Source organism: Prosopis cineraria, unplaced genomic scaffold (assembly GCF_029017545.1).
Source record: "Prosopis cineraria cultivar Desert tree isolate PC_DT_omini unplaced genomic scaffold, ASM2901754v1 PC7, whole genome shotgun sequence".
Classification (NCBI taxonomy): Eukaryota; Viridiplantae; Streptophyta; class Magnoliopsida; order Fabales; family Fabaceae; genus Prosopis; species Prosopis cineraria.
This window is the reverse complement of record NW_026555338.1, coordinates 20,989,028-21,012,731: the sequence shown is the minus strand read 5'-3', so window position 1 is coordinate 21,012,731 and position 23,704 is coordinate 20,989,028. Positions and strand designations below refer to the sequence as shown.

General features: G+C 32.3%; 1 protein-coding gene across 1 annotated transcript; it reads right to left on the bottom strand.

Moving 5' to 3' along the window:
* Positions 1 to 9,313: 9,313 nt before the first annotated feature.
* Positions 9,314 to 18,697, bottom strand: LOC129315307 (TMV resistance protein N-like). The gene is made up of 10 exons (XM_054958912.1): positions 18,169 to 18,697; positions 15,836 to 16,946; positions 14,895 to 15,182; positions 13,724 to 14,710; positions 12,551 to 13,099; positions 11,535 to 11,725; positions 11,320 to 11,371; positions 10,166 to 10,266; positions 9,980 to 10,076; positions 9,314 to 9,769 (listed from the first exon to the last, which is right to left on the bottom strand). Exons 1-9 carry the CDS (start codon positions 18,678 to 18,680, stop codon positions 9,998 to 10,000), a joined length of 3,870 nt encoding a protein of 1,289 aa, XP_054814887.1. The 5' UTR covers positions 18,681 to 18,697; the 3' UTR covers positions 9,314 to 9,769; positions 9,980 to 9,997.
* Between the last annotated feature and the right edge of the window lie 5,007 nt (positions 18,698 to 23,704).

Sequence of the window (23,704 nt, the reverse complement as noted above, 5' to 3'; positions counted from 1 at the left end):
TGTGGAGAGCAAAGAGGAAGGAGAAAAAAAAAAAACCAGCCACTCACCTCAAACGAAACATCAACGCTACCCCTATGCTTCAGCACTTGAACGACGCTGCAGAAGGAAAAAGAGAAGGCTTCGCTCTGCTACATGAACGGGAAGAAGAATCAACAATCATAGCCAGCAATAGAAGGAAATTGAATTACCAAACACACGCGGCCTTCTAGCTGTTGGGGAGAAGAAAAAGAAAGAGATGGGCACGCACGCACGCACGCACCTCTGTCATACACAAAACAGAGCAGCAACAAGGAATAGATCCAGCCAATCAATCTGTGAGAAACAAAGGAGCAACAGGGAGGAAAGGAATGGATGTATTACTGGAGGTGAAGATAAATGCCTAACGATGAAGATGAAGCTGGTTACGGGGAAGAGAGGAAAACGGAGGAAGATGCGAGCTTTCACTCTCATTTTGTTTGTGTGACTTTCACCGACAAAAGGAAAGACCATTTGAATAAAGTGGACTATGGGGCAATCTCACACCCCAATACTAAACGTTTGACCAACATGAAATATAAAAAGAATTTATATTTCATAAGTCTTAATAACTAAAAATTATATTAAAATATTGATATGTGTAAGTTATATATAATAATAATAATGTTCGTAAAGTCTTAAGTGTTTTGTAAAAATTTTGACAGAGTTTTCCTTATAACTTGAACCTTCCAAAATTTTCACAACAACAACAGAACTTATCAATTAGACTAGCAAGGAGACTAGCTCCATTCTAGTAATTTACATAATAACAAAATAAGATTAGGACCTAACTATGACATATGTGGAGTAATAAGTTATGATTACAAAATACAATACATAGTTTTACTAAAACAATAATTGCAATATCCCTTCTCTTTTTCAAAAAAGCAAAAAGCCTCTCAATGATCTGCTGAAAAGCGTAAAGTCAACTACACTATCTAAGACTAAAAATATTTTCGATGAGTAGCATTCCAATTACATATATGTATATAAATCTATGAAGACTTTAATGAATAAATTTAATTTAAAAAATTGAAATAATGAACCATGGACTTAAACTAATAATAATAAATAATAAATTTTCTCAATGATGCAATTATGAATTTGAACAATGTTAATAGAACAAAACAATTTATCAAAATTTATGATGTTTATAGAATATAAAATTTTCAAGCAATAGTATGACTAGATAAAATGCATTTAAAGAAATAATATAAAAATAATAAAATTTAAGTTTAAATTTAAGAGGGCTTTATTAGAACGAATAGCAAGCATGAACACGCAGTCCACGAAGGTAAGTAACCAATCAAGCGCGGCTGAAAGCCACGAAACAAGCGTGGCTTCAAGTGCAGGCATGAGACCCACAAACAAGCATGAATACAATGCTCATAAATAATCATCCCTTCGTTCCACGTGCGTTGGCCTGTGCACGGGGCTAGTACCTTTCATAAGCACCTTACTAGCTAGGTGTATCATGGTGCGCCAAGGGCTAACGGAACTGTCATTAGTATTCAACATTCTGAACTCAATCCCTATTATTAAGATCAAGTATGTATGGAGAAAGAAAAATAGTTTCAAAATTCTCACTTTCAAATGTTATTCAACTACCATTTTCCATTGCCTAAAATCTTCATCATTTCCTCTATACACAAATCATTGCAATAAAAATTTTATATCAATGTAGAATTAAATAATTAAATTGCTTATGAGAAATAATACCATTAACATGGAAATAAAATTAGCAAGAATATGTAAACAATTTATAAAGCAATAATAATAATATTTAAATGAAGAAATTTTTATAAACACTTTTTTGAAAATATATTCAGAATGCCACCTACTCACTTGAAATTTTGCAAAAATTTTAAAACTCGCTTCTCTTAACTTTTCACTTAATTCTAATGAGGTCCTTAATTTCCTGACAAAAACAACAATCCTAAAGTCATTTATTAAGTAATTTTTTAACACTTGGTAAACATTTAAATTTGATTTCCAAACAACACCACAACCTAAAGTATACTATCAATAATTTCATTATCAATTAACTAACTTATTAACAACCCAACTAATACAAGAAAAAGTATTTTCACCTCTTTTTGTATCTTCTAAATACTTAATGAAATACCCAAACCACCTTTTACTTTAACATAATTTATCTTAAGTACTTTAGGATTTTAATTTAATAACTCAATTCACTACTTATGCATGTTCCTTCAAAACTACTACTATGAAAATTGGATAACCTCCATTCCACCAAATTCTTCTTTTATACATCTCAAGCTTAACACCACATTACCTATAGACTCAAATAATCACACATATACTTCACTAAAATCTATACAGAAATTAACCATTTTAATTCAACCAAATTACTCTTTTAAGCTTTTTAACAATCCAAATATACTTGAGTTTAATAAGCTATTCAACACATCTAAAATTAATAAATTCATTATCAATTATTTTTATGGCTTCTTTAACCTCAATAAAGTATTATATAAACATTCTATATAATCTTTGCTCCTAATTTTAGTATTTTCAAATTTCACCATTAACTCAAGCTACTACTCACATAAATTCCTTCAAGTTACATTATGCTAATTTAGTAACATTCTTTTAGGCATTTCACAAACACTTTGTATGCATCCAAATTCTATTCGCAATAATCATTCAACAATTTAATTAACTTTCAACATTAAATCTATTATCAAGACTCAGCTCATTACCAACTCAAAATAATACACAGTATTAACCAAAATATAGTTTAATTTCCTCAAAATTATGACAGAAACTTTGAAGAGCATGGTCGCATTCTTTGGCCAGGGAAAAAGAGAATAATTCGTCTTGCTGTAACTAGTGATTTACCTTAAACAATAATGCAATAGCTTCAGACACACCCCAGCTCATGGATGACACCAAAGGAAAGGATGATGCCTTCGACCCAACTATTCGAACAAGAAGAAAATAGAGAATAAACCACCAGCTAGAAAAAGGAAAGACTTGTGCTTCCTACACACACTCTCGACGTTCCAAAGCTAAGGAGGAAAGGAGAATGAAGGTTACTTACTCAGCTGCATAACACGTTGATGGCAGAATGAAGAAGAATCAAAAAATAGTGATAGGGGAAGAAATCAAATGACTGCGCACTTAGCAATAGAGATGTGACGGTGAAGACAATATTCAGGTTGACGGTGAACGGAAAGACTAATGACGGGAGCTCGAGGGAGATGGGACGACGGTGAAGAATCAGAGGGTCTAAAGTCGGCGGAGCATGGATGTTATCTCACCACCTTTCATTGCTCTGTTTTCCAATTCGAATGATCGGGAAGAAGAATATAAAATCTGAACATTAAGAAAATTGGAAAAATTACAAGACATAGCACAAATTTTTTTGTTAGTGCATGGATGACAAGGGCCCTTTAAGAAATTTTTTCATAATTTAAAACAAATAAAACCGAACATTTGCTCAGTAAGATTCGGACTTTGAACCTTTAGGTAAGCTACTAACGTAGATTTTACTAGACCACTACTTCCAATTTGTTGTAAACCTAAAATAAATAAATTAAATACCATTTTGGAGAAAATTTATTTAATTTAAAATTTTAGGGTCATTATAGGAAAATTACAGAACAAGACCAAAACTTATTGAGAAAATTACAAAATATTACCCTAACAGATTTTTATTTTATTATTGATATTATAATATTTTATAAACAAAAAAAACAAAAGGACACTTTAGTACATTCTCTATATAAGGAAAATGAACTAACCTTAGCTTACATAAGATTCAAACTTTAGACCTTCGTATAAGTAATCAATGCAAATTTTACTAGACCAATATTTCCCACATGCTATAACTAAAATAATTAAATAAAATCTCAATAGTGAAGGAAAATAATTTAATTTAAAATTTTTATGTCATTACAAAGACTATCTGGAAATGGTTGGATAGGAAGGATAGAACTTATAGAGTCTTAGATTGGTCCTGAACCAAATCTACTTCTTTTTGTTACAATTGCCTTCTTATTTCATAAATTCATTTTACTTTTCTAAAAAAGTTGGGTCTAATAGACCTTTCATCAATATATTTGTGAAGCTTTACATCTTGATATTGTTCTTGTCTATAAAGTCTGTCATAAAGACTTTTAACTTAGTCATCTATCTGATTCACCTATAAAGACAAGGTATTTGTTCTTGTTATCAAATGATCAAGCTTAGAGTCAATCTTATGTAAGACTATGTTTTGGTTGATAGCATTCTGAGACTACCAGCTTAGGACTTCTTCTACTAGTGAGACGGGCTTAAGTATGCCTTGAGGAGTTTCTTCTATTGTTGGAACAAAAAGTCTGTTAGTGGCCTTTGCTCTATCATTAGCCTTTTGCCTAAGGGGAGGAAATTCTTCCTCATAAGGTCTTAGCATGGTGATACAAGGCAAAGCTTGTATTTGTGTAAGTGGGAGTATTGGAATGACTTGTTCTGGCTTCTCAAAGGAAATAAGGTCTTTATGGTTGAGTTTTTTAAGGAGTTTAAAAAGGGTGCTCCTTTCAATGGGAGGATTTGGGAGTCCTATTTATTTTCTATTTTCTTTAGGAGGATGCTTGTGCTTACAAGGAGAACTAGTTAGCTTAGGATTTCTGGAAATCTTTCTGGAACTAAAATATTCATCATCATTATTAGAATCATTTCAAAGATAACAATCATAGCTAGGGGTGGGTCACATATTTTTGAGGCACAATCGCAAATAAAGTGACCATTGATGTAGGAGACAAAAATTGGCTTGGCCTTTAATGTAAACTATTCGATCGAGGGGTTTTTTTTTATCTTAAATAAAAGTTGGTGCAATTGACATATCCAACTAGAGATCTAGCTTGGATCTTGAGTTCTAGGCCTTTTAAAAACTAACTTGATAGTACCATCTTGGAGTTTGTAGAGTTTAGAAGGTTTTGTAATGTGAACATCCTTTTAAACACCATTAAATTGTCTTTCATAGTTGTTGATCCACTCTAGTGGCATTATCAAAGTAAGTTCTTCAGTGGGTAGATGTCTTAGGATTTGAATGATTGACAAGTCACCTGGTCTATCTACAATCATATATAGGGCATTCCTAGTTGAATTAGGGAAGTTGAGCTTAAATGAATGATCTTGAAGCCTGAAGATCATTTAGTGGTGAAGGATGGCCATGGTTGTCTCTGGCTATTATTCAGCTCCATGGATCTAGATCTAAACCTTTAGTTTGGTTGATAGAGTTGGGTCTGTGAGTTTGATGTTGAAGTTTAGAGCTATGGTGAGAACAATGTTCCCTTAGCTAAGAGTAGTTAGCATGGCACCAATCAAGGCATTTCTATATGACTTAAAAGTAGAATCAAGTAGGGTTACTTTGGCTATAGTTGCTATACCTTTTCTCCCATGAAGAGTTAGAACTAGGCAGATGACTCCAACATGGAGGTGTGCATACCCTTGGTTGATCCAATTATCTATTAAGGGTTGAGCTATCTTAAGGGTAATATACTATTCAGTAGTTGTGGTTGGGATACCATACTGGTTAAGGCTAAAGGTTTAGATAACTTTTTTAGGCTAAGGATGGTTGGTGTGAACTAGAGATTTGATTCCTCGGGTGAAAGAATTTCCTCTATGGTATAGTTTGTAAAGATTAAGGAAAGGAAGTTCTATGGGAAGAACACGAGCATTTTTTGTTACAATAGAGTTACTCTATAAGGCTTTCTATTTTATTAGAAAGAGTTTGTTTTACAAAGGATGGAAGATTATTAAAGGAAAAGGTTTAAGAAAGTCAAATAGTTTCACGAGAAGTGGAGCTTTTAGGGATTTCACTCATTTTGTGGGTTCTTGCTACTCACTTTTCATCAACAATATCCTGCTTCTGTCAATAAGATTATGGCTCTGATATCATGGGGGTGGGTCTCAATTCAATTCAATTCATACACACACATATAGGAGTCTCAATTTTAAAGTAGGAATTTATGTCTAATATGTCACTTTCATTGTTGCAATTGGGAATCTCATTTATAACTAGTTAAATTATTATTTGCAACTCATTTTTTCAAATTTTTTTATAATCTAACTATAATTAAATTGAAGTTTTGGATGCATGTTCCATATATTGTGCAATTGGTCCCTATTTTAAAGAACAAGTTATAATTAGTGTTTTTCACTCAACTCTTAGAACAAAGAACAAACTCAGAATGGGGGATAATATAAGGAATTTGCTTTTGAATTTTAATCAGGGTGCTCATAATTAGCTAGAGATTAACAATTGAGTGCAATGGAAGAAGCACACTGTTTAAGTTAGTGAAAAAAATAAAACCACATGCCACCCAATTAATACATACAAACTAATATTAATAGAGTAAAATTATTAAGACATTAATAATTCCTCATGTTCAATTGAAATTATATGGATATTTCCTGCGTTTTTCAAAGCCCATAAGGACCTCCTTAAAAGAAATAAAGTAAATGGTGATCTTTCATTATTTTTAAAATTACACATACAATCTCTCTCTCAAGTCATATTTTATGCATAATCAAAGTTCCCATTAAAATAAAAAAGATGAAGTATATATACCTTCCTCGAATTTCGCTTCAATTCACACGAACCTTCCTTTATACTTTTAAGAGAAGTTTATGCATAGTTTTAAAATAGACAGAATATATGGCTTTTAGTAAAATTCAATGGATTTATTTTATATAATTTATTTTATGCATTAGTCGCGCATCCATTTTCTTGTTATTAGTGAAAGCCGGTGTAAACGGAATGGGTATGGGTGCTCATCACTGTAACAAACTTTGGACCATCCAGATTTTGATGTGGATGGTCCAGATTCAAAGCATTATTATATATTATATTTATTAAAATAAAAATATATAAAAATTATAAAATAATTTTAATAAATTTGTTTGTTTTTAATATAGTCTAGATTTAATTTAGAAAGTTAAATTTAATATGAAAATTTTTATAATTGATATATATTGACTATCCAGATGTTCTTTGCACAAGCTAGATTAACACTCGATTAAATTTGAACTGTGCAAAGTACATCTGGATAGTTAATATATAATAATTATAAAAATTTTAATATTAAATTGGACCTTCCAAATTAAATTTAGACCATATTAAAAATAAAAAATTTATTAAAATTATTTTATAATTTTTATGATTTTTATTTTAATAAATATAAAAATAAAAATATATAATAATCATTTAAATCTAGACCATCTAGATTAAAATTTAGATAGTTTAGATTTTATCACAACGATGAGTACCATGGTGTTCATTACAATGATGAGCACCCAAACGAGATCTAATGTAAACAAACTCTATAAATGTATATAGCCAGGTGTAGTGTGGTGCAGCAGTAGGCACTTGTAGGCCCCTTCCCGGCGACGTCTGTCTAAAATTTTTTGTGACCCCAACAAGTTTCCAAATGTCCCAGTGGACCACAACTAATCGGTATATGGAACAGGGAATGAATCACATGGTGAATGCCCTTGTAATTAAAATTTGAAATGAAATTAAGGTTTGTACATTTTTAATAAAATTTAAGTAAAGTTTTATCAATTTTGACAATAAAGAACACACCTACGCAATTTCAACCAAAATCCTTGAAAACGCCGCCCTAATTAATGGGGGAATTACATTGATCAAAAAATTAATGGGAGAATTACTAATAGATCTCAGATAAGAAAACTAATTACCTACAAGTCTCTAGCAATGAAGTCAAATATAAAAAATTGACTTGTATAGAAACTAAAAAATAATTAATTTTTTATTTGGTATCTCAATTGTAATTCTCCAATTAATTTAAACACGCAACACACAGGAATGCTTGTTATTAAAGGGACACATGTATAGACCTAAAACCCACACTTGTTATTATATAAACCTCGTTATTTTTCAAATAAGCAGACAGAGAGAGATAAACTGGGTTTTCATCAGTGAGGTATATATATATATATATATATAGAGAGAGAGAGAGCAATGGGTATGGTGATGCAAAATATAGTGATGACTGCGGTTGCTTTGTTAATAATGGTGATGACTCAAGAGAGCATGGCTTCACAGAACCATGGAGAAGCATTAACAAAGAGCATTTTGTTCTTTGAAGGGCAGAGATCAGGGAAGCTACCACCAAACCAAAGGATGACTTGGAGGAAAGATTCTGCTCTCATGATGGCTTTCATATTCCTCATACTCTCTCCTGATCATTTCCTTGATACAAAAGTAATTCATCTCTCATGCTTCTCTTCATAATTTCTTTGCCCTCATGATCAATTTAAGCATATTTGAATTCGTGTATGTGATATTTTGTCCCCCTTCTTTATGTAGATTTTTGTTTTTTTGGAATTTGGAATCTTTTTTCCCCTTCTTGATATTTGATTGTCTGTTTTAAACTAAGACACTGGTTCCTTAATTTAACTTGAAATGCGTATAAAGTGTTTCTAAGATGTTTAAGAAAAGGATTGGAATTGGACTAGGGGAAGTATTGGATTCCTTATTGGGTGCTTGTTGTACATTGAACCTTGATGCACTCAATGTATTTGTTGAAATACTTGAAAAGGAGAAAATTAAAGAAACTTGTATCTTGCAGCACATTACAAAGTTTTAATAAAACATGAGTTTAACTTAGCTTATTATGCTTTTTGTTAAAGGAAATTATAGAGGTTATATTTCTGTTTCAGATTTCTCTTCTATACTAGAGTGATAAATCATTTAAAATTGTTGATTTGGCTTGGTCGATGCATGGCTGAGTGAATACTATGGCTTTAGAATCAAGATCCTTTATATTCTACAAAATTAATAAGAACTGCATAGCCAATGAATTATTGGAGTTATTATTATCAGATTTAAAGAATTTGGAAGAGATCATGGTTTGAGATAGTTGAATTAAGAATAAACAAGGTTTAGGAAAATCTTGTGGATATTTAAATAAAGCATAAATAGATAGAGTTGTAGCACGGGAAGCTTAGTATTATTAGCTTATTAGTTTGTTTGATTAGGTAATGAGTAGCACAAAGTATAAGTGAGAAGCTTAAAAAGGAGCAAGCTATAGAGATATTTGAAAATGTGTAGGATGAGTGGGTAGTGTCCCGAATGAATTTTTAATAAGTGTTTATAAAATTCTTTCCTTCAATTTTAATATTATTCCTTTATGAGTCATATAAACATTCTTGTCAATTCTATTTTTTATATATAACAATTGTTTTATTAATGATAGTATCTTGATTTTACTGATGATTTATGTTATTGATAAGTAATAATTAAAGTTGATATACAACAAAGTATATATATCATCAATATATTAAAAAATTATCATATCTCCAGATGCAGTTCCATCGACAATTCATGTTTGAAACAAGAATATATAACACAATGGTAAACTAGCACAATTAATGATTTGGTAGCAAAGGTTTACGAAGATTACAAATTTACAGTTTATTAATTTGCATCAACAGCCATGCTTTTCTTAATTCAGGAAGTCGAAGAGCCTTAAATGCCTCAAACTTTCTTTCATCATGAATAAGCATATTATAAATTTCCATAAACTCGGCGTCGTTCAAGTCAGACACTTTGGAAAGTTCATCATGTATCTCCTGAGCACTTGTTCGTTCATACTTTGGTGGGTAAGCCTCGGAAATGTAATTATCCACAGGTTTATCATCACCAGCAGAATGATTTCTCTCACCCGAAATATGAACTTGTGTGCGTAGCTTCAATTGAATCATCAGTGGAAATTGTTGCTTCCTATTACAGAATTAATATAACATCGATCATAAAAGAGCGGACCATACTTAGAAGACCCAATCACAGTTAGTTGTATAAATCAAAGTTGGTGTGAGGGCTGATTTCAGAAATCAAAATAATGCCTGTCACCAAGTTCCTATGGACTCATCTAGACCCAGTCCCATTTTTAGGATTCAGCAAGGTACTTGTCAGATCATATTAAAGTCATACCTGAGTTGTAGTCGCACACTAAGATGATGGCCCGGGTTGAAGGCTGTTCGACGGAGAAGGAGAATCGATGGCGTTAGTTGGCGTTGCAATGGCTAGGCTGAGTTTGCATGGGCATGAACATGGTCAATGTCGTAACATCGTAAATCATAAAGATATTAATTCATATTTCATATAAATGTCTTGTACCTTGCATCGTCCATGAACTGTGTTTGTGAATCATTTAAGTTCTCACTTGGTGACAGACTCTGTTGTCCTTGTTCCTCAGCTTCACAGCAGTGTGTGCTTACCTTAAATATTATGAGTCAGACAAATGCTCCAAAATGCAGATTCAAATATGTATATTTATGGATTTGTGACATTTGCCGATTATTTCATTGATTACCCTCCTGGTTCCAACTCATCAAAATTCAATTTTAGAGAGTTTCATGGTAACATGTCAAGAAGAAGTTGAGCATATAAAACTCTTAAATCAGACTAACTAAGATATACTCTCTTGAAATCATATATATAAGATGTTCTTTAGAAGCTTATTTTGTTCTTAAGCATAAGGCGTGTCATGATATTTTTAATAGATAATTTTGCCCTTATTATCTTGGAAAGGGGAAGAGTTATTAATTGTGTATTTCACTTACAACGCTCTGAAAATTGAAACTAATGATGGGGTACAGAAACGTAAAGCTTGTGTGGCCTTGTTCTCACTTTGCTTTAAAAAACTATTTTATAAATCAATTTTTAAAAATTATTTTGGAAATAAAAGGAAATGAAAATATGTTTGGTTATGTTAATTAAAAAATAATTAGAATTAGAATTAAAAATTAGCTAACAATGACTGTCATTAGTGGTGGCTCATGATAGTAATTGGTCAAGCTAACTATAACTTTTAAAAATCAAATGAAGAATATTTTGAAGTAAGAAAATAAAACAAAAACAGCTTTTAAGATGTTTATATTTTGTTATTTTTAAGAAAAAAATGAGAATAGTTTTTACAATAATTAAATTAAAAATATTTATCTAAATGAGTTTTTAATTTTTGTTTATTTTTAAAAATAGAAAACAGTTTTTAAGGATAGAAAACAAACACGCTCTTATCCTCCAATTGGTTTATCTTCTTTCAAGAGATTGTTAGATGTTCAAAGGAGGTTCTAATGAGATAACCATCTTATTTACTTCATTGGTTGACCAGCGCCCCATTTTTCTTCTACAATTCTTACGACATATTTATGTGCTTTTATTAAATAACTAATTAACTTTTATCTGTATACAGGATTCAGTTAAAAAAACATCTTATATATAGGGGTGGATGGAGAAATCGATTACTCCTCAGTTCTTAGAGAACATACCTGAGTAATCTCAAATGACTGGACCACGGCTAGTGGAGCAAAGTCACGATCACTACAGTAATGTCGGAGCATAAGAGTTAATGTTATTTAAAAACCATATGTGTGAATTTGGAAGATTAAATAATAATGATCAAAACTTGGAAACTTATAATGAATAGATTAAAAGACGGCAATATCATATTTCATATATATATATATATATATATATCTTGTACCTCGCATTGTCCATAATATGTGGAGTCAATGAATCATTTAATCTGACTTCATCTTCTAACATAGGAGCAGATGACTCTGGAGCCTCAGGTTTTTTACCTTTGTCGGCTAAGGTTTGAATTTGATAGCTCTGATCACCATCTGAGAAGTTGCGTTGTCCTTGCTCTTGTGCTTCATGGCACCATGCATTTTCCTTTAAAACATGGCACAATCTATGAGTATATCTTGCAAAATAATTATTGAACATTTATTATTAACAGCTTATGATCGGTTCCTCTCTAGTCAAATAGTCTAAATATTAAAATTATAAATGTAGGAAAGAGTGTAAATTAATAGGAAGAAAAGAAAGTCACTTTGATTGGTGAATGAAAGCAAGTTTTAAATTTCTGTCCATATATACAAATCAAGAGTCTTTTTTTATTCGGCCATAAGACTCAAATGGCTTGTTAGGACATTTGAAACTTGGAGAGATATTTTATTTATGTGGAGGTGAATTTTATAGGTTTTTACATTGTGTGTGTGTGCATGTGTGTGTGTGTGTCTCCTGGCTCATTATAATTAATTAGTGATTATCGATGAGGATATAATTAGACAGTGTTCCTTCTTGTCCTTCATATAAGATGACATTTTTCATACAGATAAAAAAATGGTTAGATTGTTTTAATTATACCTTTAAATTATACCCTCGTTAATTAAATCAAACCTCATCATACTTTACTCAAGTTACAAGAAAGTTACTAAAATTATAAGGGTAAAAAATGAAACAACATTATATATATATATATATATATTTATAACACAAGGAGTAGACCCTGTGGACAATATAGATTATTTCCTTGAGGTATTGAAGAAAAATGACAGACCTTTCCTAATTAAAATGCTACGTATACAAGGACTAGGATTTGAACTTCTAACCAAATCAACTTTTATTTTGACACCTTAGATAAAGAAATAATTAAAAACAATATAATTAGGCTAAAAATAAGAAAATAGATAATATACATGGAAAGTGATTTACTTGATTTTCGTGCACTTCCATTGCTACGAGGAGGCTTTCAAAATCCATCTTGCTCATGACACGCCACCCACACCTAACATAATTGAGTCCATCTTTCCTTTCAGCATCAAATTTCAAGTGAAATCGGCTGTAATCCATTGATAAACTCGAGCACGTTTGCTTCCCAATCTGTCCAAACAAGATCCAAAGGTGGGGAAAATTTATTGGCTTCTCCAGTTTTCGATCCCTTCCTTGTAAGAACACGAACTTATCATAGGAAGCTTTAACAAAGTAATAACGCCAACAAAATACATTTTGGTCGGCTTCAGTAGTGGAATAAAACATGTCATTTTCAAGCACAGTACACAGTGCAAATCCAAGCCAATCAGAAGGTGGGACGTCCACAATGATTGAACTTTCATATTCCTTATCCTGGCAAATAGATTTTTGGCTCTGAAACCACAACGGTATTTCACTTCCTGGGATAGTCACCGAGAAGGTTTTAATTGATAGTGATGCCCATGAGTTAGCATTCAATCTATGTGGCTTCCATTCCGCGTATTGTCCACCCTAAAAAACACAAATTTCTCATGTCATCATGTGTCAAAGAATATATACAATTAGCAAGCATTAAATAGTGAGAGTGCGTGCGCCAAAGACCTTTGGGTTCAGTGACATAAAACTATACATATATATATATATATATCTTTGTGAGAGATCAGCCACATGTTCAAATATGTACTTGTGTGTGGGTGGGTGTGTTTGGCTAGATGTTTGTGTGTGTTTAATTGACTCGTTTATAAAAGGAAAGGAGTGAGAGCATCCATGTGTGTTTGTGAATTTGTTTTTATAGATAGGGATTCATTGTTATAAGTTTAGAGGGAGAGTTGGTCCAGTTGATAAAAGATTTGGCACATAATTCACAAAGTTGTAAAATCAAATTCCACAGTTAATATGATGATTTTGTTGGTAGGTGATCTAGCTCTTTGAATCTGAAGGCATGCCCCCATCTTGGTAAGCTCTTTGGATTTAACTCTCCTAAACTTTCTTATATCTATGTATATATAAGGGAGAGCTCGTCTAAAAAAATTAGGATGCTTTGTATAAGAGTCTCTTGAATTTATATATATTACTTGTATTTGCGAGATTTCTAGACAGATACATAATAATGGATATATAGACAAATATGTATACCTGATCAATTGAAGCAAAGAGATGTAATAATCTTTCTTCTGACAAGGTTGGCAATGAAGTACAACCTCTAGCGTCCATTAGATCTAAACCTGGTGAAGGCTTAGGCAACAATTGAAGCCTTGGGCAGGAATTCAAGTATAGAAATCGTAGATTCAAGAGCTTAGAAATGCAACCAGTAGGTAGATTCGTGAAGTTGTTTCCACTTAGATCTAATTTCCATAATGATGACATGCCATTGAGATCATTCGGAAGGAATCCATCATGAATATTGCACTGGCTTAGATCCAATTCTTCTAGTGATTTAATGCTGAAGATTGATGTAGGCAATTTTAAGCCCTTAGGAAATGAATACCTCTTGATCCATGATTTGGATGTTGGCTTTTTCAATCCATGAAGTGACAATATCTTGAGTTTTTCTAAGGAACCAATAGAAGAAGGTACTTCTGTGATAGTTGTTCCACTTGCATCAAGCTTTTCCAAGGCTTTATTTCCATTCAAGCTTTTTGGAAGTTTTGATAAATTTGAGCAATTAGAAATATCAAGAACTTTCAGACACTTCAATTTCTGGATGTTATGGGGTAGACTAACAAGATTTTGGCAACCTCTTAAATCCAAAGTTTCCAGATTAGTTAGTGATCCAAGTGACTCAGGAAGTTCGGCTATATTTGTCTCCTTAACATCAAGTACTAAGAGATTTTTCATGCATTCTCCAAAATTTGGAAGTTTCTTAACTTTAGTGCAGCCACAAAGAACAAATTCTCTCAGAGATGCCATTTCCAATTCTCTTGGAAGGCTTTTAAGATTTTTGCAATCTTTAAGATTGACTTCAACAAGACTTTTGAGCTGGCCAAGAGAAGGATCAATTTGAACAAGTTCCTTACATCCTTCAAGAACTAATCTTTCTAGTTTTTGAAATCTTGAGAATTGTGGAGCTTCAGTGAGTTGTTTGGAATGGCTCAAGTCCAAAAACTTGAGATTCTCCATCTGCTGATTAAAAAAAAAAAGCTATAAAAAAAATATACTTAAGTTAATGCTTAATTAATCCATTGAGTGGTGCATTTGAGATACTCCCTCTGGTCCTTATTATAAATCACGTTTAACCTCTTTACCAAAAGCAAAGAAGGGCACCTTAAAATAAGGACCGGAGGGAGTAATGCTCAAAGTAACTTACTTTGCCACCATGCCAAAGTCGCTTTATTTTGCTATTTTTCATTCTGAGATGTACAAGTTTACGCACTTCCTCATCCAACGGAAGAGTTTGTAGAGGACATTCATGCCAATCGAGAACTTTTAATTTGCAAGGTAAGTCTTTCAGACCAAAGGGAAGGCAGACATTAATACTTGATGATATGATGAGTATTCGAAGCCGACTCATGTTTGAAAAGGCGTTAGGATTCCAATCTGTTCTGCCGTTGTCATAACTAAAAGGCAAAACTATACCTTCTATTGCATCGGTCCCCTGATGAGAAAACATTAATTCCCAAGAGAAATATCATAAAAACATATATAAATATAAATATGTATATATACATAAGCTAAATATAAATGAAACAGAATTGAATGCTTAGTCTCCATGACCATAACCCCACTGTCTCTCTGACTCTCATGCTTATGAACTATACTAATTATTTGTAACTTCCATAAACTCCCCAATAAGTGCTTTTAATGTTCATAACTCCTCCATTATAATCCTATTTATCTCAACAAGTAATTGTAATCCCTCATTAAGCTGTTTATAACTCTCATTTCATTAATTTTGAATGCATTGCTTGAGAGAAGACCTTTATAAACTACTATAAATAAGGCCATTGTCATTGTCTTTGTATTCATTGTCAAGGAATAATATAATATTTTGTCAAAGTAAGATATTGTTCTCTCTTCTCCCCCCACCCAAATTAGCTCCAGTGCCAATAAATTAAAGCATATAAAAACTCAATGACAACATCATCATCATCATCATCATAATTATGATGCAATGTTTGGCAGGTAAAAAATTAATTGGTAAGTTTTTTCTTAAAAAAAAAAAAGTAGGTACATATTTTCTTTCTAGAAAACACTTTTCACGTACCAAACATGCATGCTATCAAGTGTTTCCAGAAATTAATTACTCACCGAATCTCGTTCTAGTACTTGCACAATGTCCTCGGTAGACCACAATCTACTGCGCCTTTCAACATGTACAGGAGATTCTTCACGAACAATACTCCTACCCATATCTTGAATCAAATTGTGCATCTTTATATACTTGCTATAGCCAACCTCAACTTCATCAAGCAAAGATTTTTTGATAAGATTAGGGATACCAATTGTTGCCGGAAGACCGGAACTTTCCAATATTTCTGTTACTTCATCTTTTCCCCATATATTAAAAAAACAAGCAATATCAAGAAATATTGCTTTTTCTTTAGGGCTTAATGCATCATAACTTATTTTGAGTATCTTAAAAATTTGATTATTTGAATCTTCCTTCAACATATCCAGAGACTTTTCCCATTCATCTGCACTTCTTCCACAAAAAAAGGAGCCCAAAACACAGAGAGCCAAAGGAAGGCCTTCTGCATAGCTAATGACTAATTTAGACTTCTCCAGAAGGTCCTGGTCATCGGCTTGATCTCTTGTAAATGCTTTTAGGTGAAAAAGTTGAAGAGATTCATCCTTGTTCATTGGCGTAACCTCGTATATTGAATCCACATGATGTAACCTAAGTAAGTGGACATCTCTGGTTGTTATAAGTACTCTACTCCCAGCACCAAACCACTCCATGCTTCCAGCAAGGCTCTCCAATTGGTCTATAGAACTTACATCATCAAGGATAAGCAAAAGCTTTTTATTGCGAAAATGGTATTTTATTGTATTCTTTACTATGAAAATGTCTTCAATTTCTTTGTTTTCTTTTCTAAGATGTGAAACTAGTTTTCTTTGCAAAGAAGCTAACCCAAATCTTTCTGAAACCTCCCTAACATTGGCGAGAAAACAATGAAAATCAAATTCATCGTGCAACTTCTCATAAATAGCTCCTGCAAGAGTTGTCTTGCCAACCCCGCCCATACCCCATATTCCTACAAACTTGACTTCGTCAAGCTTCTTTGACAGAAAGAATTCTATTTCACGAATTCTCCAGTCAATACCAATTAGCTTATCATCGTTGATTGTATGTGGCAAGTTAACATGGAAGTGGTTCCATAACTGTTCAACCACACTTTCAATAAGTTGTGATTCGTACCTGTAAAGTACAAGTATGGTAAGAGGAAATGTCCATCAACTCACATATAAAATATAAGTTGAGAAGATCAAAGACAAACATGCATGCACGAGTCCACTTGTCTTTACTGTGAAGACCAGAAATTTAGTAATGATATTTAGAGAATTAATAGTTTAGTTGGAGGTTAGAAATTGACTGTCAACACCCCAAATTTTAATGTGAAGACAAAAAATTCAGTAATGATAAATAGAGAATTACGTTCTAAACATTTTATCTGAGAAACAAGGCTTTTTCTTTATTTTTACAATAATTTTAAAATTTTGTAATGAATAATTTAAAATAATGCTTCCTCTGATATTATATATAAGTCACTTCTAACTACCTTACGGAGAGATGATTAAATTATTGATGTTGTCTAAAGGGGGGAGTTTCTAGTTTACCCTTTATACCTTTATTATGATCTTTTTTCCCCCCACAAAAGAGAGCCCATTTTATTGATTAAAAGAAAGAGTTATTACACGCTAATCAGTAAAAAGCAAAAAAAGAGCACCTAGAGTACGACCTTCGAAAACATAAAAAGAAAAAATACTTCATTTTTAAACACACTTTCGTTTTCCTATATAACCTTTTACATTACTCATAGATGGTAAACTGTAAAACAGTCAAATTGAAAGAAAGTAATTAATAACTTTTTTTTATATGCGAGGTGACTTATAAAAATGACTGTCAACTTTTTCTAGAAAATAATTTATATATAGCATCGAGGGATCTTTTTTTAACATGGAATGTTTATTGGATGAATCATTTTTTGAGTAACACCAAACATGAATGGGAAGAAAGATAGATAAACAGTAAAAGACATTAATTACAATTTTATGAATGTGAAGTGTAATACTTTTTCACAATTAAAATTTCCATCTCACAGTAAAAGGAAAAAAAAACATTTTTTCTCTTCACAACTGAATACCCACATGCAGTGTTGCATGAGTTGATACAAGAATACAAGATATTAAAAACTAGATTGATTATTGTACCGATCAATGCATTCGTTTAAGGGTTAATAATCAACATTATAGTCAAACTATAATCAAACTGGTCATATACAAATCATTTTATTAAACTGATCAAGACACTCCTTTAACAATTTAATGATCCAATCAGGCAGGTTAACCCGAATTTCCATACTATGCAAATATAAACAGTTACACACACACACACACACAATTTTAACGTTAAAAATTACCATTGCTCAGAAACCCAACCAGATAAATCAGCAAGTTGGGTAAGAGAATCTCTCCATTTTCTGATCTTCTCCTTGTCATCTTGGAACTTCTTTTGAAGCTCATCAAAAGCTTCACCAAAGCTTCCTCCTTGATGTCTTACATCCGATGGACTTACTTGATAAAAGATGGGAAGAACTTGTTGACTTGGTTTATTTCTTGTAGCAAGAATATGTTGAAGCTCATCTAAACACCACCAAGAGGAAGCATAATTTCTTGACACGACAACAATTGCAAAGCGAGATCGTTCAATTGTTTCTTTGAGTTTTTCTGAGATAGTTTCTCCCCTTTTGAATCCTTCCTTGTCTCTAAAAACTCCAAATCCACTCTTACGTAGGGCAGAATACAAGTGATCCGTAAAACCTTTTCGAGTATCTTTGCCCCTGAAACTCAAGAACGCATCGTACTTCCAGTTTTGGAATGTATAATTGGAGTCAGAAGACTTTGACGAATATGCTTCTTTCTCACTTGCCATCCAAGAACAACTGAGCATGTAACTTGAATCAAAATTTAGTGCTTAATTCAACTATGGTTCTTAATTTATGCTAGTGCAGAGTTGACCTGCAATTTGGCAAACAGGGACAATCTTTACAATATGCGACCGGATCTTTTCCTTATTTAATTTATTTCATCCCTATCAATCGCCATATTTACTTTAAGAATATGTATTCTATATATATACACATATTAGAAACTTAATTAATCAATCAGTATACAAGCACACAAGTATACAACTAATATTCTATAGAGCCAACGCATTGGTATTCTTTGACTTTGAATTTAATATGAATACTGTTGGCCTAAAATAAAGAATATTGAATAAACGCACGAAACAATACTTTACAAGAAAATGACTCATTCTACGGCCGATCAATTATGTAACATGCACAGAGCAAGTTGACAATATATATATTTTACATTCTTCTGTCATTTAAGATTATCCATGGTTGTCAAACTCTTGAGATCTGACATCTGAGTTAACTGAGTTTCATTTTCACATGCAGCAAACGAACCAACTCGTTGCAAACTCGTCAGCCATAATCCAAACTCGATCAAAATGGGACATGGCTCAGACTCGGTCAAATTCAATGCACTCCACCGTGTTGATGACATGAGAGGAGCTAGTTTAACCTGTGAAGAAATTGGGAACTAAAATACTAAATTAAATTCCTAACCTCACTATCCAACGTCTCATGATTCAGGAGAGAGCCACCGCATACATGTCCAAACTTACATTTGTGTTTATATAAAGACAAATTATATACATATGTATATATATATATATTAAACAATGGAAAAATGATTACAAACAAAACCCCAAGAAAAATAGTTGGACTACTCTCTCATGCCTAGAAAACTCACAACAACATAAAAGGCTAGAAACTGTACAAACAATTAAAACTTTGCCCAAAATGAACGGACAAAGGAAAAAAAAACATAATGATGACAACAGTGATGACAACAAAAGATTCATCCAGCAATCTGACCCAAGAATCATTTGCTTGAGAAAGAAACCCATAAAAGATTTGACAAAACTCTTCGTGTTATAACGTGAACCAAACTTAATGGGCACCAATTAAGAATTTCATGACATTTCATCATATTTTTCTTGCCAAACTTAATGGGAACCTATTAACCTCTAGAATTCATGACATTTCATCATATTTTTCTCATGTTTTAATCATATTTTGACATAATTGTACATATTTTGAATACTCAAGTTAGGAGAAAATGTGCATACTGTTTTGAAAATTCACACCATAGCTCTATTTTGGTATTTTCTAGCTAATTTATTGCTACCTTAGTTCAAGGCATGTTGTTGGCCATTCTGGTCATTAGGTGAAGCTTTTGGAGGTCTATGAGGTCAAGGAATCATATACAAAGAAGAACAACCACACCAAATGGGAATAGTGTACAAAACAAAACAAAGTCATGACTTCGTTCATGACTTTCAATGCTAACAGAAAAGTAATATGTCTTCTTTAGCTGATAAAGTTAGGGTTAATTTTGGAGTATATTGATAAAAAATGCATATTTTATAGACAAATAGGTATAGACTTTGGATTATGTTTGATTAAATTTATTAACATTTCATACCTATTTAATTAATATTTATATATTTTTCTCTTATCATTTAATTATAGGATAAGAAAGAATTATTTTGCTATAAAATCTACTTATATTCTTCCTTTTTTATATTTTGCAGAAAAGAGAATAAATCAAATTGAAGAAGAGGAAGGAAATATTTTAACTATATGATAAAAGGAGGCTTGGGCCAAATGGGCTTTTAGGGCTTTGGGGTGCGAAAAGCTATAAAAGAAACCTTCATTTTGAGCATCCAAGTTCATATATGAAAGCTAGGAGGTAGAGCATGGAGTCCGAATGAGTTCTTTTGAGCTAGGATTTTGTCCTTTTTCTTTTTTCCTCTTATTTTGTTTGTCTTTTATTGGAATTTTGTCTGACTACTTTATGAGTTCTTTCTAAGTCCCTAGTCAGGGTAAGGAGTAGCCTAATTGTGATGGATTTGTTCTTTTATTTGTTTTATTTTTTTTTCATCGAACATGAATTCTGTATACAAGAATTTATCATTTTTATTTAAATTTATTTATCTTGTTTTATTTGCCTCATTATATAGACAGCCACTATATAATCTATTTGTCATTTGTTCAATGAACTGGAAGGTGAAGTACTAACTTAGATCTAGAGAAGAAAACATAGATAACTAAATTAGGAGTAATTCAGGATTTGTGGTGACTTAAATAGTAGCTTCATGATCTAATTAGTGCCCTTTGAGTTAGGTGAAAGCCAATTAAGTGCTGGTTAGGCATGCCCTAATATATCGGAAGGTAATTATGATATCTTAGTAATAATTGTCACCATAAATAAAAGAAAAATTATCAACTAAATTTGAGCAAGCCATCCCAATAGGTGAATCTTAATCCATGACATTTGTTTGATAGATTGGATCTTCATTTTTATCATTGTTATTTATTTGTGTCATTTAATTCATATTTAAATACCTTTTTAAAACTATTTACTATCATAAATAACATAGCCAACTGCTTTCCTTTGGGTCCAGCTCATAGAATACTCTAGGGATTATTACTACATTGATCCCATACACTTGTGGGAGCAATAATATATAACAGATATTTTTGACTTTGGCCGACATTCTAGACTTCTTGGGAGTTTTGGCCGTGTTAACTGTAACATTATTTCCTGATTAATTTTTCTAATAGGGGTAATTAAGTAACATAAAGTTGAATATTGGGTTGTAGATGGTTTGAGAGGGATAATGAACTTATTGGGCTTTGACTATAGCCTTTGGATCTAATTCGAAGTAGTATTGGGCCGTTTGGGCCCAAGTGAAAGATTAAATTTTGGGGAGCCTTCTCTGTACTATCCATTAAGGCAAACATGCCATACGCCATGGCAAATGGCACAAAATTTTATTAAATTTGGATCTTGAACTTGACAAAAATAGATAGGAACAAGAGGAAGAATGATAGTGCTCATGGAGTGCTTTACTAGGATAGGATCGTTGGGCCATTTTAGAGTTATTTAGAGCTTCTATCTCTAAGGTAATCATCTACCCTCTCTTCCTCTTCCTCTATACTTAGTTTTTGAGTTAGGGTTTGTAGTGGAGATGATGATTTTCAAACTTTAGGTGCAAACCCACTAGGTTGAATGTAGCCAATAGAGTTGGTTAAGCTTTCTAAACTTAAGAATGATGGTTTTATACATCTTTGTGAGTGGATCCTCATTTTTGGATGAATATTTGCATTTATGGGATGAGTTGGAGTTGTTGGGAGCTATTAATGTTAGTAGTTGAGCTTAAGGAAGTTAAAAAGGTTAATGGGAGCTAATGTAACCATTGATTGTGAGTAAAACCTAAGAGATTGGGATTTTTAGATTATCAAAGTCTGAAATATGAGTGTAGAAATTGTGTAAATAGTAGTATTAATGATGGTTAATGTTGTTAATTGTACATTAACCACTTGGTGCACCATTTGAGTTTGAGAATAGCCCAAGAAGTAAGTTTTGATTGATGGGTAACCTTTGCCCTCTCAAATTTGAGGAAATTGGGGAAAATATAATTTTTGTTCATTGCTTATTGATTTGATTGTAGGGATTTGTGAACTTGATATTAAATGTGTGAATTTGGTTTCATAATTATCTTGATATGTTTCATGTTTTAGAAATTTAAAAATGCAAATGTGGCTTGGAAAAATGGTCACAAAAAATACTTAGTTAAATGAGATTGAGGTGATATAGTTGTGATGATGAAAGTGATAATTAGCAATGAGGCATTCCAATGGGAGCTTGATGATATTTCTTGAATATGATGAATGTGAATGAGATAATGTGATATGACTATAATGATATTGATTGAGCTATGAGATGTGTATAATGTGTTGAGCATGATGAAATGAATAATGGCATGCTAAATATGTTGAACATGTGAATATAACATGATCATGATTGGCAAGAGTTTGATTTGGGAGAGGAGTAATTATAAATCCACATAATATGATCGTCATTTGAAAATTGATGGCTAGCCATTTGTCCCATTGTTTGTTAAGAGACTATACCACTATTTGTCAAGGGATTTGAATTGTAATAACGCAAAAATTTTGGTAATAAATATTATGATTATCTATTTTGGTTGTATTTTTATAAATGTTGGAGCAGATTTAACAAGAGGAATTGGTGGTTTAATAGAATCTGTGCTAGTCATATGTCAACTTGGTTCTAAGTTTGAACTTTAAGAGGCTAATAGTAAAATTTTCATTTTTGCTTTAGCCTTTTGAAACTACCAGTTTGCCCTATTTCCCATGAGATTATTTTTCCTCTCTCCCTCATTTCATTTTTGGATTCAATCAAAAGTGAAATAAAGAGAGATTTGGGCCCTCAGCCTTACAACCTTCATCTTTACCTCCTTTTCTGTTACCCTTCTTGTCGTTGGTGATAATGTTGTCATTATAGAGCCATTTTTCCTATTCATTATTCTATTCTCACCATAAGGATGATGAGTAGAAGGCCAAGCAAATGCTTGAGAAGATGTGGCCAAATTATTGTTAGCAAGTGGTGCCACCTGATATCACCTCTTTCGAGGTAATGTGTAGTAAGATAAGGATTATGGCCAGATAGGGCCAAGAGTAAGGGATAAGAAGAGGGATAGCTAAGGCCATTTCTCATCATATGTGTGTCTTATTAGTAGTGTTAACAATAGGTCAAGATTTAGCTCTAGGAGTTCTGGAGGTTTTAACATCTGCTGGTGTCATACCACAATAGTTAGTGTATGATCAGCATGGAATATGAGGTGAACTAATATTCCATAAGCCTTGATTGACCAAAGTTTAAGCTAAAATATCAATATATTTTAGTTATATATTAATAATGGTTTAGAAAGTTTAAATGTTTTGTAGAAATTTTGGCAAAGTCTCCCTATAATTTAGACCTCTCGAAATTTTCACAACAATAATAGAAAGCAAGGAG